The sequence below is a fragment of the Callospermophilus lateralis genome, chromosome 4, assembly GCF_048772815.1.
Source record: "Callospermophilus lateralis isolate mCalLat2 chromosome 4, mCalLat2.hap1, whole genome shotgun sequence".
Classification (NCBI taxonomy): domain Eukaryota; kingdom Metazoa; phylum Chordata; class Mammalia; order Rodentia; family Sciuridae; genus Callospermophilus; species Callospermophilus lateralis.
This window is the reverse complement of record NC_135308.1, coordinates 2,683,929-2,698,777: the sequence shown is the minus strand read 5'-3', so window position 1 is coordinate 2,698,777 and position 14,849 is coordinate 2,683,929. Positions and strand designations below refer to the sequence as shown.

The 14,849-nt window shown below is 47.8% G+C and overlaps 1 protein-coding gene across 1 annotated transcript in view; it reads left to right on the top strand.

The window, feature by feature from the left end:
* The window catches only part of Csmd1 (CUB and Sushi multiple domains 1), a 1,328,246-nt gene that overhangs the window by 854,182 nt on the left and 459,215 nt on the right, over nt 1-14,849 (top strand). The window contains exon 9 of the mRNA XM_077109222.1: nt 5,825-5,949. Within this exon, the coding sequence (XP_076965337.1) occupies nt 5,825-5,949 (125 nt within the window). The remainder of the gene's footprint in view (nt 1-5,824; nt 5,950-14,849) is intronic.

The window sequence follows — 14,849 nt, the reverse complement described above, 5'->3', positions numbered from 1 at the left end:
AAATCCCGGATGGAACTCAGCACTAAAGTTCTTCTTTCTCAAATTTTTCTGTTTTCTGTTGCTTGAGACAAAAACAGCATCATACCACATATCTCTTCTGGCTGGAGGTGCAGAGCCTCCAAGTGCCCGGCAGGCAGCACCATGAACATGGGAGTCAGGACTAGAGTTCATCACCCAGAGGCTGATGTCTGTCTGTCCACTCCCGTCCGCCCACCCACCCATTTAGACGATGGTTAACAGAGGCGGGGTGCATGCGGATGGGAGGAACAGCTGCTGAGTTCTGTGACAGTAGGAGAGCCATGAATGCCAGTAAGTGAATATTGTGAAATAGCTAATAGGATTTAGGATGCTCCCCAACCAAATGATAGCATCGGAGGGAGGAGGGTGCTCCTTGCCCTGACCTGACCATCGCACAGGAACACACTGCACTCATAAACACAATCAGCAAGTGTTAATGAAAAACAAAAGCTGCTAGAGAAGAAAACATCACGTGGGCTGATGGATGGCTTCCATGGATTCTGGAGAAGCCAGCTGGTATAGGCTGAAGGAGGAGGTGGGAACTTCGGTGCAGCTGGTCAGGTGGATGGACCTGGTCATCAGTGGTGGGTGGACATCAACACATCTGCATTTTTTGGACTCTAGTTTAATGTTAAGTCACTTCAGATCCGCCCCCCCCGCCAGAAACAGTTGTGGTATCAATGTTAAATAGATCTGGAGATCTCTGAGAAAGTCATGTTTAAAAGGAATTCACTTTAGAATTGCCCCATTCACGTAGAAAGCTCTTCCTACTCTGGTGAAGGTAAGTAGTCAGCGATGAAGAAATGTCTTTAGAAATCAAGTCAAGTGGCGGGGTTTTCAGTAGTGTTAAGCGCTGAGGTGAGAAAAATGTATTTTTTATCATATTTTATTTAAAAGACAAAATTCTCCCACTTTCACGGTTTGACTTGAAGTTTTCCACTTGGGTGCCTAATTTGAACACTAATATATCTTGATCTTATAGAAATCATTTTGCTGTTAATTCTTACTGTTCCCAAATACTGATAATTATTTGAATTATATAACATAATTAATCTCAGTTATTCTAAATTTATTTGCCAATGGAAAGCTATTTTTTTTCTGAAATTTTCTTCTATGAATCCTTCTGAGAAAACCAAATTGAATAATATAAATGTTATATTTAACACATTTTATTTCAAATGCAGTAATCACAGATCAATGAAATCTTAGTATACTATACATTTGAAGTAGAGTGCACTGTGGCTTTTATATTGAAGAGCTTCCTGAGCTAGATGAAGCCAAAGCAAAAGCTGGAGTTAATAAAGTAGAAGTTGAGTCATTTTCCATTCCAATGGGGACTTGACCCTTTGCAGCAAGTGGCCCCCTCCTCGGCTTGACTGCTGGGAATGAGCTCACCTCTAGGTGCGTTTCCTAAGCTGCAATCAAACAGCGATCTTGTTATTGTCATCTACAGAAGCTTGATACACAGTGGTGGCTGTTTGCAGTCATCTGCAAAAAGGATCCCTGACAGTAATTAGGAGAGTGCTGTGTTCCGTAGCCTGAAGGTGCTGGAGAGACCCTCCAGAGCACCCAGGCTGCCCGGGGACTGTGGGGTCCTGGAGACTCTCTGTGGGCCAGGCTCCTGGGCTCACTTCTGTCTGATGGAAGTCCCAGAAGAGCAGGAGCCCTGTTAAGTGTCACAGAGGACGTGCACAGTGCCTTGGCCAGTGAAGAGAGGCTGGCCACAGCTTTTCAAAGTTCATCTTTATAATTTAAATTACAAAGTAGTAAAATCAGGAGTAGCACAATTACTAGCACAGTGGGAAAATACTTACGATGGCGTCACCACTCCAGAACAGTTTCGTGCCTGTCCTTCCTGACAGAGTGGAGTTAGCTGTGCAGTTCCTTGGACCTGGGGTGCATGCGATTTTCTGTCATGCTTCTTTTTTTCCTATGTTGTTGCCGCAGTCCGGCTGCAGCAAAATAACTGGGGGGTGACGAGCAACTTGTATACATTGTGTAAAGTAGAAGTGGTAGCCATTTATTGTAGGACAGGAGCGGGTATAAATACATTCCACACAGCTTATCTAATTAACATAAACTAGATACAGCAGTCAACCAATCAGGAATCTCCACACTTAATGGCTCACTGGCATTACTTCACAAACCACTCCCTCTGGCAAAATGCCAGGTGCCATCCAGACTGTTTACAGACTCTAACATAACATGTTGTCACATATTCTCATTTTTGTCTTTTTTTCTTTCTTTCTTTCTTTTTTTTTTTTTTTTTTGGTACCAGGGTTTGAACCCAGGGGCACTTAACCACTGAGCCATATCCCCAGTACCTTTTTTATTTTTTGCTAAATTGCCTAGGGCCTCACTAAGTTGCTGAGGCTAATCTTGAGAACCTGCAATCCTCCTGCCTCAGCCTCCAGATCCACTGGGAAGACAGGCATGTACCACCACTTTATCTTTTACATAGCAGCATTATATTCTCTCACATGTATCTAAAAATAGTTGAGACACACACAGCCTGTTCTTGGGCAGGTCCGTGACTTCTGAAACCACGGTTGGCAGTGATTCTTCCATATTTTTGAACAGACATGTATTGCCAAAAATGAAACCAGTTATCAAAATGGTGATCTTATTGTTTTATTATTAATATCACATAAAATCTGTTAATATTTATGATCTACAACATGGTATTTTGAGATGCATACACCTTGTAGAGTGGCTAGTCAAGCATTTAACATACCTTTGTCTCACATACTTAAGGTTTTTTTTTTTTTTTTTTTTTTGTGATGAGAGCATCTAGAATCTGTGCCAGTAGTTTCCAGGTAAACACTATGCCGTCACCAACAGTAGCCCTCCGTGCGCCTTAGGGCTTCTGAACTTAGGCCTCCTGCTCCTCCTGTCTCAAGTGTCGTGTCCTTTGGCCCGCGTCACCTCGTCCCTCCCCAGCCCCTGGTAGCCACCGCTCCGTGCTCTGCGTGTGTGGATTCTGTTGTCAGAGCCCTTGTGTGAGTCACGCAGTGCTTGCCTTTCTGTGCCTCCAGGGAGATCCTCCAGTTCACCCACACTGTTGCAGAGGACAGGAGGCCCTCTGGCTTGGCACGGAGCTGTGTCCCATGGGAATGTGCAGGGCACTTTCCTCTTCTGTGGGTCTTGGGTGCACCCTGAGGTTAACCCTGCACCTGGCCGTGATCTGCAGTGAACCCGGGAAAGCCGCCGTCTTCATACGCGGGGTTCTCCTCTGTGGCACATGAGCCCTGCAGGGGTGGTGGACCCAGGGCAACGCTGTCCTTCGTCCTCTGAGAAGCTCCAGGCTTTCCCCCACACTGCATTGGCCGCCTCCTGCCACAGTACACAGGGGCTCCCCGCATCCACCTCTCACCGACACTTGACACCTGTCTCCTGTCTCTTTGATGATGACCATTCTGCGAGGTGAGGGGACATCTCACTGCACTTTTGATTTGCATTTTCTGATGTCCAGATGCAGTTCGGTGAATGATCTGAAAAGACCATGGACGCCCACTGAGTGCATGAGGAAGGGAGCAGCGCTGCTGGAGCAGGTGCTGCCCAAGGCTAGCGAGGGTGGACAGCTTGCTGGACCCGCAGCAGCTGCCCAGTAGAGCCATAACTGCCCCCCACCCCGCACTTAACCACCCTTGAAGGAGAGCATTAGAGGCCAGCAGCTCCGTCTAGGAGGCTCATCAGAGCTGCCAACCCACCCTCCAGGCCCAGCTTCCTGCCCTCGATGTTGACCCCTCTGGTCCACGTCCTTCACAGCCCCATGACACCTCCATTTCTTAATGCTTATTCATTGTTATTGTTCCTTCCTCCCTGGACAGGTCTCTGTCTCCACGAGATTGGGCTTGGCGGTTGCCGCAGTCTGGCTGGGCACAATTCAGGAGCCACTTATCAAAAGAAATGAACTTTATTTTTAGAACACACACACCACATCACACAGCTCTTCAGGAAAACCCTCAGAGCCCAACTGCCACCACCGGCTTCCCACAAGCCTCTCCACCTCCCCCACTCCTCCTGCTCTTGAGGCCGATTGGCTGGGTCACGTGGGCGGAGCCAAAAAAAGTTCCCCAATGAACAGCTCCGTGGTCTGAAAGGGCAGAGAAATAGCCCAATGAGCATCACCGCAGAGGAGCCAATCAGTTGGCAGCTAGAAGTTTGCTGAGGCTGCTGTGAGCCAATCATCAGCTGGCAGCTGGAAGTTTGCTGGGGCCCCTTTCGGCTGTGGCGCTCAACAGGTGGTCTTACTCATTTCTGCATATACAGGGCCTAGGACAGGCTGAGGCATAGTAGATATTCAATAACATTGTACTGAAAAGATGATGAAAATGTGGAAACCAAAATTTAAGTAAATAGAAAGAAATAGAGATTGGAGCCCAAAGAAGGAAATTGTTTTTAAAACAAAATTCTTAGATTTATTTTATTTACTCCATGTGGTTCAGAGGTTCAAAGGAAGGTCAGTGGGGGGAATTATGGAGAACAAAGTCTCCAGATAACTGTCTTAAATACCTCTTGTGACTGGCAATGAAACTAAGCATTGCTTGTGTTTTATACTTTTTACCTTCGAAATAATACAAATTTGTACCTGTTATGTGTTTCTTATGAAAGTTGCTTCCACAGAACTTCAGTGGCTCTTGACTTTGGTGAATAGTGGGCTTCCTGGAAAGAAGGAAGTCTGAAAAGCCCTGTGTGCTGTGAACCTCCCCATTTTGCATAATAAATTTTATTAAGCTGAGAAGTGCTTCTGGAAAAGGAAGATGCTCAATTTTGTTTAACCTAGAATGTTCCAAACTGGTTTGACCTGGCTTGGTGATGTGCTGTATACCTGTGTCTACCCCAGGAAGAGGGTTGCCTGGATGCAAGAGTCTCCACCCTCTTGCTCAGTTGACACCCAGTGTGATGTGGTGCATGAGGATTTCCTGTCTGTTTCTTTCCCCCTTATCTTTTATTACTGGTTTCATTCACCTACAGGGAAGGCTATGCAGCTCCGGCCCCCACAGCCTCCCCCCTTCTTCTCGACCTCCACCCCACAGTTTCCCAGTCAGAAGACACAGCAGAGCTCCTGACCGTAACAATAGGCTTGTCAGATAGTGAAACAAGACCCCTCCCCTATCAGTGCCCAACGGCGGCTGAGAAGTCGTGTAATGCGCGTGTTCAGATCTGGCCTGGGTCTCTCTTGTTACTCTGCAAGGATGCTTTGCTAGTAATCCAGCCCTCAGGCTTCATATTTGCAGAGGCTTCTCTGGAGCCAAAGCCATTTTCCATCCAACTCTAGGCTGGATGGATTGCTGTCTTCTAAATAAATGGCTCTTTTCCTGTAAGATATATTTTTGAAACACACTGACACTGGCCTCCATTTGAACGTGTTTAACATGTGCGATGGGAGTCTGGATCCTTGGCTGAGGTGGATCCTTCATTGGGACCTCCTGAGACTTGCTCTTGAAGAGACCTCTGGAGGGGTGGCAGGCTTTGTTTTGTTTCTGGGAAACAGTGTTCCTTCACATACGCTCCCTTGTGTAAGCTGCAGGACCCTGAGGTCGCCTGGGCTCTTTCTGTACTTACAAGTGACAGGTTGAGGCCCTTGGGTTTGTTAGCTCTGAAGGCGGCAGAACTGTGTGGGCGCCTGGCCTGTGGTTCTGTAAGGTGTCTGAGTCACAGGGCGGCCTCTGCGCATGTGGCCTGCAGACCATATGGCTCCATCTCTTCTAGCCGAGTCACCATGCCGCAGCTGCCTGGTGATTGTTTTCAGAGGAGTTTTCTGTGAATAATTTTGATTGTTTTTTGTTTTGTAACTGTCCAGGGTTGGTGCAAACGTGCAGTTCTCCTGTGAGGACAATTATGTGCTCCAGGGATCCAAAGGCATCACCTGCCAGAGGGTCACAGAGACATTGGCGGCGTGGAGCGACCACCGGCCCATCTGCAGAGGTAAGGCAAGTGCAGGCGTGGCCAGAAGCACGCCTTCCTTGGGGTCACGTTTTTCTGAATACATGTTACACTTACAATGAGATGTAAGTGCAAAGCACTGTCTGTAGATGGAGAGAATGTGATCGGGATGCGCGTTTTCTTCACCCTGGGCCGAAGCGTATATTCTCTGGGTGCTTGTTAGGAGGCGAGCACCTGCGCTGTAGCGTCTCTGTGCCCCAGGAGGGAAGGCGGCAGATCAAAGCACTCACGTCTCTCACACTCAGCTTGCCGCCCTCCTGTATGTGCACAGAGTGGGCTTCTGTGTGACTCTGTGTCACAAGCCAGGTCCTTTAGAGAGTTTCTAGTACAACCTGCAAAGAAACATAGATTCTTCAGCTTTCTGTTGCTGTGAGACTGAATTCCTTAGTGATGTGAGAAAGGGTGTCATTACCATGATCTCACTTCATCGCTTTGTTAAAACCTGTCTTAAGCTAATCTCTCACCTAGTTGACAGGGCAAGGTATGCATCAGCAACAGCATCTTGAAAGAGAACACAGGAAATCAGGAGAAACTAAGGTGTTAATCTCACTTCTTGGAAGTATTTATTTGAATACTACTGGAATTCTAGAGAGCATACCAAAACCAGAAGGCAGAACATTGCTTTGGAAAATAATAGTAAAATTAAAAGAAACCTGGGTTTGGGGGCTTTCTTTTTGCATTTTGTTCATAAGATAATTTGTCCAAACAATGGTTCTTATTTTGTACAAGTACTATGTAGACCACGGAATAAGGAGGAAAGTTTCATGTGTAGGAATATATCATCCCTCCTGGTAGCTGTTTAAGAGGAGTGGTAGAAGGTGTCCTGAACAGTGCACAGCGCTGGCTTCCTCCTTGAAGTGAAATGGCTGCAGACACATCTCCACCCTCCTGTGGGCTCCACCTTCATGGCAGTGCTCGCTGTGTCCTCACCCTCCTAGACCACATACTGCTGTGCCTGGGAGAGGGTTAGCACTGGCCATGACCCTCCTGTGGCAGGTGGGCCAGGGCTCCCGGGCTGCTTCACAGAGAAGCTCCTGTCTCTGAGCAAGAAAACATGCAAGCCTGTGCCTTTAGGATTTTGTCATTAGACTACTTTGTGTACTTCCCACTATTAAAGCAAGATTGTTAAGCTTTCAAAGACACCATACCAAATTCATGTTCCCCTGAGTGGTGGCCATGCACAAGGTCATCAGGTATGAATAAGTGGTAGATCCCAGGAGTCAGACTTCCCCATGAGAAAACGGCCCTTTGCTCTTAATAGTGTCTTGCTCTTGTCTAATGGAAATGTTCCTCTTTATTTTAAAATTCCATATTACACAAATAGTAAATGTGTGTGTTTTTAAATATTTGTTACTTTTAAATTGGTAGGGAGGAGTAATGCACAGAAGATTCTTGTCCATATTCTATTTTATTTTTATTTGCTGATCCATGCCATCTCCTTTATTTGTGCCGAAGCCCAACGTAACTCAGCCATTTCCCAATACCCTCCCTAAGCTCCTGGCTGCCCTGGCCTCAGGTGCCCCTGGCCTGTCCCTTCGTGGGAGGACCTGTTCCACTGGCTGGAGTCCTGCCAGCCTCCACCCACGGCTTACTCTTACAGAGAGACTGAGGAGGAGTCTTTTTAAAATTTAGATATATTTTTAACTGATACATGAAAACATAAACTGCATGTATTTATGGGATATAGTGTAGCATTTCAGTACATGGATACATTGTTTAAATTTTAAATCAGGCATATACTTGTCTGTCTCCTTAAACCTTTATGGTTTCTTAATGAGGTGAACATTCAAACCCCTTTTTTCCAGCTCTTAGGAATGCAAAGTAAATCATCATTCCCTGCAGTCGACCCTTGCCCCCTGGCCTGCAGAACTTCCCCTGTCTGACACCAACGCGGTGCCCACTGGCCGACCCTCCTGGCCTCTCCTCCCCACTGTTCTACCACCTCCCTGAGACCTGTTGTTTCACCACCTATTACAGGTGAGACCTGCAGTCCCTCCTTCTGGGCCTGCCTGGCTTCGCTTGACCTCAGGACGTCCAGTTTCATCCAGGTTGTAGCACATACAGCACTGCATTATTTCTGTGGCTGAGTAGTGCTCTGTGGTGTACGTAGACCACGTTTTCTCTGCTCCTTCCTCCACTGATGGTCATTTAGGCTGTTTCCACTTCTAGGCTGTTGTGAATAGTGTGCAGTGAACTTAGAAGTGTCCCTTTACGCCCTGGTTTCATCCCCTTTGGGTGTGCATCCCTCCCTGGGGTCCTGGACCATAGCGGGATCTACTGATTTACTGTCCTGAGGAGCTCCGCGTTTTCCCTAGTGGTGGTGTGAGGGGGAGCGGGGGCTCCTTTTCTCCACACCCAGGGAGTGTTTTTGACTCTGTTCTTATGCTGTCCGGGTCCTAGTTGATCGCGGGACAGGAGGGAAGCCCCTTCTTCCGGCTGGTTGTCCTGTGGTGTGCTTGGCTTGCTTCTCTGCTGGCGGGGTCCTTGGCTGCATCCCTCCAGCCCTCCCCTCCCAGCCAACGGCCCCTCCTGTGGCCCCGACTGGATGCTGGCTGATCATCACCCGGCAGTCTTCAGCTGCAGTGGAGTCACCACTCTGAGGTTCTGGACTAGCGACCTGCTATGTGGGAACAGTTCCACGAGGGTGTGCTCAGACCCCCTGCTTTCCTGGCCTCAAGTAGAGGAAAGACACAGCAATACTTTGAAATGCCCTTTTTTTAAAAAAAAGACAAAGCCACATGGTTCTTGGCCTACTTTAATTTCTGACTTTTTAATACAATATCTATGACAAACACAATTAAAACACATTTCTTATCACAACTAAATTAAAAAGTGTAGGCATAGTGCCTTTTTGAATTCAAATATAAAATCTCCTTTTAAATCGGTTCATATTCTGGAAAACATTGTCATTCATCAGTAGGTATTTTTTGCATTCGATTTATTTATTCAATTGGCACAAAATTTGTATGATTTTATAAGGCATTACATAATATTCTGATACATGTGAAGGCCCCCTTTCCCTCCTACTGTGAGAACAGCTGGTTTTAGATTCTGCGTATGGGCGACAGCATGCAGTCCCTGGCTTTCTGGGCCTGGCCTGTTGGACATCATGGCCTCCTGCTCCGTTTGTGTTGTTGCGAAGGCCTGGAGTCCACCTTCTCTCTCTCTTGGTCCCCTGCTGAGGTTCCAGAGGAAAGTGTTCCTCAACTTCTTGGGCACCTCAGTCCCTAGTCTCAGGAGAGAACAGCGTCAGCGGCCCACTTGATCGAGACCATGACAAGAGAACTGGGGATGTGGTTAGCCCTGGCCAGCTGGCCCCACACTAGAGCTGTCACACCGCTGGGCCAAATGTCCTCTCCTTGGCCACTCTGCACTCCAGGACTCTGGGAGCTCCAACCCCAGCTTTCAGGCCTCTGCCTGGAGTGTCAGCCCGCCCACTAGGACATCCACCCACCACGGTTGGTCCTACCTGAGGCTGAAGGCCCCGTGGTGGGGCTGCCAGCTGTCCGACCTGGAGAAGGCTGCTGAATAAACACCATGCCCGCTTCCCTCCACGTGCCCAGCTCAAATCACTTGCATAACTTCAAGACATTTCACAGCCAGATTTCAAAAACAAAAAGAAACAGGCAAAATTGATTTTGAAAACATTGTATTTGACTCCGACATGCACAGTATTCTCCTTTTGACCTGCCAACACAAGATCACAATGAGATGTCTCATGGGTGTTTTTGTCATCTGAAGCTGTGGAGATCCACGTGCCTTTCATACTCACAGCAGGCTCGCCTCGGGCCAGCCCCTCCCCACCTGCTCAGTAGCCACAGGCGGCCACCATGACCACACAGCAGGCGTGCCTCTGGAAATCTGGCTGAGCCTGCTGTCCCGGTTTCCCGGTTTCCCTTGTGCCTGAGGAGAGGTGCCACCACCTGTGGTGTGCAGGGGTACGTTCTCAGTTCTCAGTGAGCCTCGCTGTGTCCTAGTGGCTCCCCGCAGCCCAGCACTTTCCTCAATCAGATCTCAGAATGTTTCAGTTTGGCAACTTTAGGAACCTTGAGGATGTCTCAGTGCCTCCTTTACCCAGCATCTCACCGGCTCCTGTGCCGGACTCCTCCGTCAGAAGGAGCTGAAGAGAGTGTTTGGGAGTGGACCTGTGGGACCGAATCTGAAGAAGCCGCAGCCCTGTGAACTGTGGGAAAGAGGAGACAGTGAAACTTCGTTTTCGGTCACGACTCAAACCAGACTGTGGGGACATTTCCTTAGCTCCTGGTAGTTTCCAGGTTTTCCAGGACATTTCCCACTCTGTGCTGCTGCCATGATAAATGGAATGTAAGAATGACCATCGGGGTAAATGGACCATCATGGTTTGGATTTGCCTGACTCATTCTGAGCCATCAAAGGGGACCTCATGTCCCACCTTGTGGCCTTGTAGTCCAGTCAGCTGTCCACCAGATGGCAAGCCCTCTGCTCTGAACGTTGAGGACACTGTGCTGAGACCAGGAGGACCTTGCAGGTCCATGCCTCAGTGCCCTGTTCTCCAGGCTTCCCTGCTCCTGAAGGGCCCCCAACTCCTTAAGTGATTGTCGGGCCTTCTCCCCAGAAGGAAAACCGGTGGGAGTGTTGGACAAACTGCAGTGGGTCGGAAGCGTTCCCCGCATCTGGAAACTGGTGTGGTTAGCCAGTGCCCACATTAGCTTCCAGGGTGGGAGTGTGTTATCTTTCTTCCTGTTACCAAACAGAGAAATATTGACGTGGCTTAGTAATTATGCAAGTGAATCCACCTGAAATGATGCGCACTACTATGATTTTTACAGGGTAAAACATTATGAGCTGCTTAAAACTATGTAAGTATCTTTAACTGGTAGATTTTTAAATTAAGCAAACAAATAGAAACAAAGAGGATGTTCTCCTGTTCCCTGAGTAGAACGTTCGGGTGGTGGTTCACTTACTGGTGTGTGGGGAGATTTGTGTCAAGAACTTTCTTTTGTGCTAAGGCACCTTCGTCTGAGAAGCTAATATTTTGAGCTGCTCTCTGAGTTGAAAGGGCACAGAAGACAAGTGAGATGTCACTTTCAATTGTAACCATAGTTACCCAAAGCTAATTGGAGCCGGCAGGGAATGCGGAACTAAGTTATTATTAACTTGGGATTCCAGGTTGGGGCGGGCTAGCTCAGAATCACTCTGAACCTAGTCACATGTCAGGGGCCAAGAAATCGTCCATGCAGAAACGACCTTTCAATGATAATGAAACGATTATTTACACCTGAAAGATGACCCCTTCTACCAGATTACAGGCTTAGCATCGGTTTTAGAATCATACTTTATATACTGATCATCTGATTAGGTAGCTACGCTCTCACAGAGTTAAAGAAATAGACACAATGAACTTTTTAAAATCCTAGTGAATTTAGAAAATTTCTGTTATTACTTCCAGATTTTTGCTTTTTATCTGATGGCCAGGTAGTGCTTTTGCCCATATTATTTCCCACTGATACTAACAACACTGCATTTTTGTATTTTTATGCTGCTGCCTTATCCCACTGACCTAGAGAAGCTGAGAGTGAGCCCTGAGCTGGTGTCAGTGACCTCCCAGAGCGAGCTCGGGAGCCAGGCTCGGGCCTTGGGGCATTACCCTGCATATCCCCTGGCCCGGCCTGAGCCTTCATCAGAGTCCACTCCTGCAGGCCCTTTCCATAGCCACTGTCCTCAGGCCAGCCCTTCCCAGGCTCCCTGCTGGCCTCTGCCTTTCCTCAAAGCTCTGTTTCCTCCTGAGGTAACCTGTTGGTGACTGCATTTGCCAACTTCTCCATCGAGGCCAGGAGTGTGGCTCTTCCCTGTCTGCAGCCTCCTGGAGGCGACTCACTGTCACTTCCTTCCTCGTGGACTTCAGCATGAGCTTTGAGGTGTGGCTGGCCAGGCCAGGTGCCCCATGCACCTTCACGCAGCCCCGAGACAGCAGTAGGTGTGATGCCTGTTACTGGCTGAACACTCTGACAGGCCTAAGCTAAATAACTAGGAGAGGACCTAAGCCAGGCCTGGAACTCAGGGACAGAGAGAAGAGGCTCCTGACCACTGTGCCCCACCGTCCTCTGTTTGGGTTGACAATCTGGAGTAGACAGAAAATATATGATCAACAGTAATTATTTCCTCTAAAACATATAAGAAATGAACTAGTCAATATACTTATGAAATTGCATGAGAGAAAGTTTCTAATGTGACTCCTCTATCCGAATAATTTAAATTTAGTTGATAAGAATATTCTTTCCTTCAATTAATTTAATTGAGCAGTTACTACAGAAGAGAAAAGATTTTCTGGAACTGTACTTAAGTGAATCTGTAATTTATTTGTGTTAGATAAATCATGTGAAAGAAATGAATTTTGTACTTAATACTTATTCATTGATTAAATGGACAAATGGCATACATTGGCATTGAAAATTGATTCATTCTTCCTCTTTCCCTCATGACGTATAGCATTACCAACGTACCGTTTTGTGAATTCTAGCTCTACTCGGAATACGTATAAGACATGAGTGAAACTTGAGTTTACAAGTGTAGAAAACTGTCAAGAGAGTAACATCAATCATGCATCAGGTCATGGCTGTTATCCAAGGACATTTATCATGCGTGTAAGTGGGCATGAGTCTACATTAGGTGCTATATTTCATAGAAGATCTTGACAAGGGGCGAGGCCTTCGCAAGGGTGACAGTGACATTAGTCTCTCACATGCAAACGTGTGCCTCACACTTCAGTGACGGGAAGGTGTGCACAGAGCTCACTGTGAAGCTTTCCTGGTGCTGGTGCAATTACTCCTGTGCTTCCTTAACCCTGTGTTGGCTGTTTGCACGCCGGGTTAGTACAGAGGCAATGGTAGAGGTCCCTCCCTCCACAGATGCCAAACAAGTGACCAGTCCCTCTCAGGACAGGTTTCTCTGAGCTCTGCCCCAAGGAGGAGCTACACAGTCCACCTTTGGCACGAAGCGAGAAGCCAGTAGAGGCTGGCACGGAGGGGAGAGGCCGGGGGACGCGTCTCAGGGGCCAGCCGCGTGCAGACTCGGAGCTGTCCCCGTGGGTTCATGGCCCCGTGTCCTCTGGGTTCATCCCTGAGCGCAGCACAGACAGCTGCAGCAGCACAGTGCCCTGTGTGGCTAGACGGATGTCCGCTCTGCCCCTCCGTAGCGGGCCTGGGGTGACCCCGATTCCCCACCTCCGTTCCTGCTCCCTGCCTTGCAGTGGGCTTCTCCCAACTGCTGCCCCAAGCGTGGCCCAGGGAAGGACAGCGGGCTCTCTGATCCACAGTCCCCAAGTGCTCTCCACCTCCACATGCTCATCACTGAGTCCAGACCGTACGGCTCTCGGTCGGGCCTCCAAGGCTTGGCTTTTCTTCTCTCAAGCTCTTTTAATTCTTAAATGTTGAATTTTAAAACACTAGCATATAGTTGCCCTGAAAAGAAATCTTAAAATCTTGCAGCAGATGGAGGAGGAAGAAGATATGGATTGTGACAAAGAAAGAATTGTGGGCAGGCTGTGTTCTCCCACTCCCAAATCCAGAGACTTTAATGCAACACTTCCTGCCTCCGAACCAGGAACAGGCAGAATCCCTGGGTAACTGCCAGGGCTGCAGGGATCCAAGACCCTACTGCTCTGCACCGCGGCCTGTGGACGGCAACTGGGAGAAATCATGGCCACTCAGGCCACGTGACTATGCAGGATAAAGACTCTACACAGGCGCGATTGAGCTTTGAGTAGTTGTCGGTGGGAAGACTGAGAATTGTCACTACTGGTACCGCCATGCTGCAAGAAAGCAGTGATTCAGGAATCACCCCTGGTGGCATGAGGGGAGGTGACATTCAGGTGGCGGAGAAGCAGATGATAAGGATGGAGATGAAGCACAGTGACTGAGGTGCTAGCTAAAGTTCTCAAAAATTAGGGCTTACAATTAAGTAATTATAGGTAGATCATGTGACTTAAAGAGGCTTTACCTGTTCAAGAGACACAACGAGTATTTATAGAGGAAACCCTCAAATGCCAGGAACGGCTTTAAATGCAAAGCTTTAATGAACAAAATTGACAATTATATTTGCCCTGAGTGTGCCCTTACACTTCATTTTAGATATTTCCTTTGGTAGCTTCCTAAGAAATGTGGATTAAGACAAGAATAATCTGCTATTGAGATGCATTTCAAGGATGAAGATAAGTTGCTAAGAAGAAACAAAAAGAAAAAAAAAATTCTGTAGATTCATTTCCAACACTCACAGCTGAAGGTCTGAGGAGGAGCCGGACCCTGTGCTACTAGGAAACATAGAGCTGTGCTGCTGCTCCACGCGTATTTCCAACAACTCACTCAAAGTAGAACCACTGGAAGTCATAATTCCCCTCCAAATGGTAGATCAAGTGTCTTGAAATTCTGGGAACCAGTTTTAATAAGTCAAGTGGGAGTCCAGCTTCAAAGCAGGCGGCCAATGGGCAGAGACTGCTGGGCCAAGGGGCGGGGACTGCTGCTTCTGGTTCACTTGTTGGTGACATCTGTATGGTTAGGGGCCCTGGCCCTGAGACTCCAGTGCCATGTGTCCTTGAGTCTCTCTGGCCGTGTGGCCTCCTGGGAGCTAGGCCGAGTGTGTACATATATCTGGTGTGTTCGAGCCAGACTGGGATTTGAAGTCGACTGACTGACACTGACGTTTTCTATGGTGCTGTCACCGTGAGGTCATCCTGTGAGCCTTTGCAAATCCAATACGAATGTTTCCTAGTGCACGTTGGGACACTAACCAGGAACCCGCAGGCTGAGCAGAATCCACCTGCCAACTTTAGTTCATGTCCCTTAGAAGTTGATTGAAGTCTCATATGAATATGATATCTGTCACACCGTCAAATGCGTGTGTTTCTC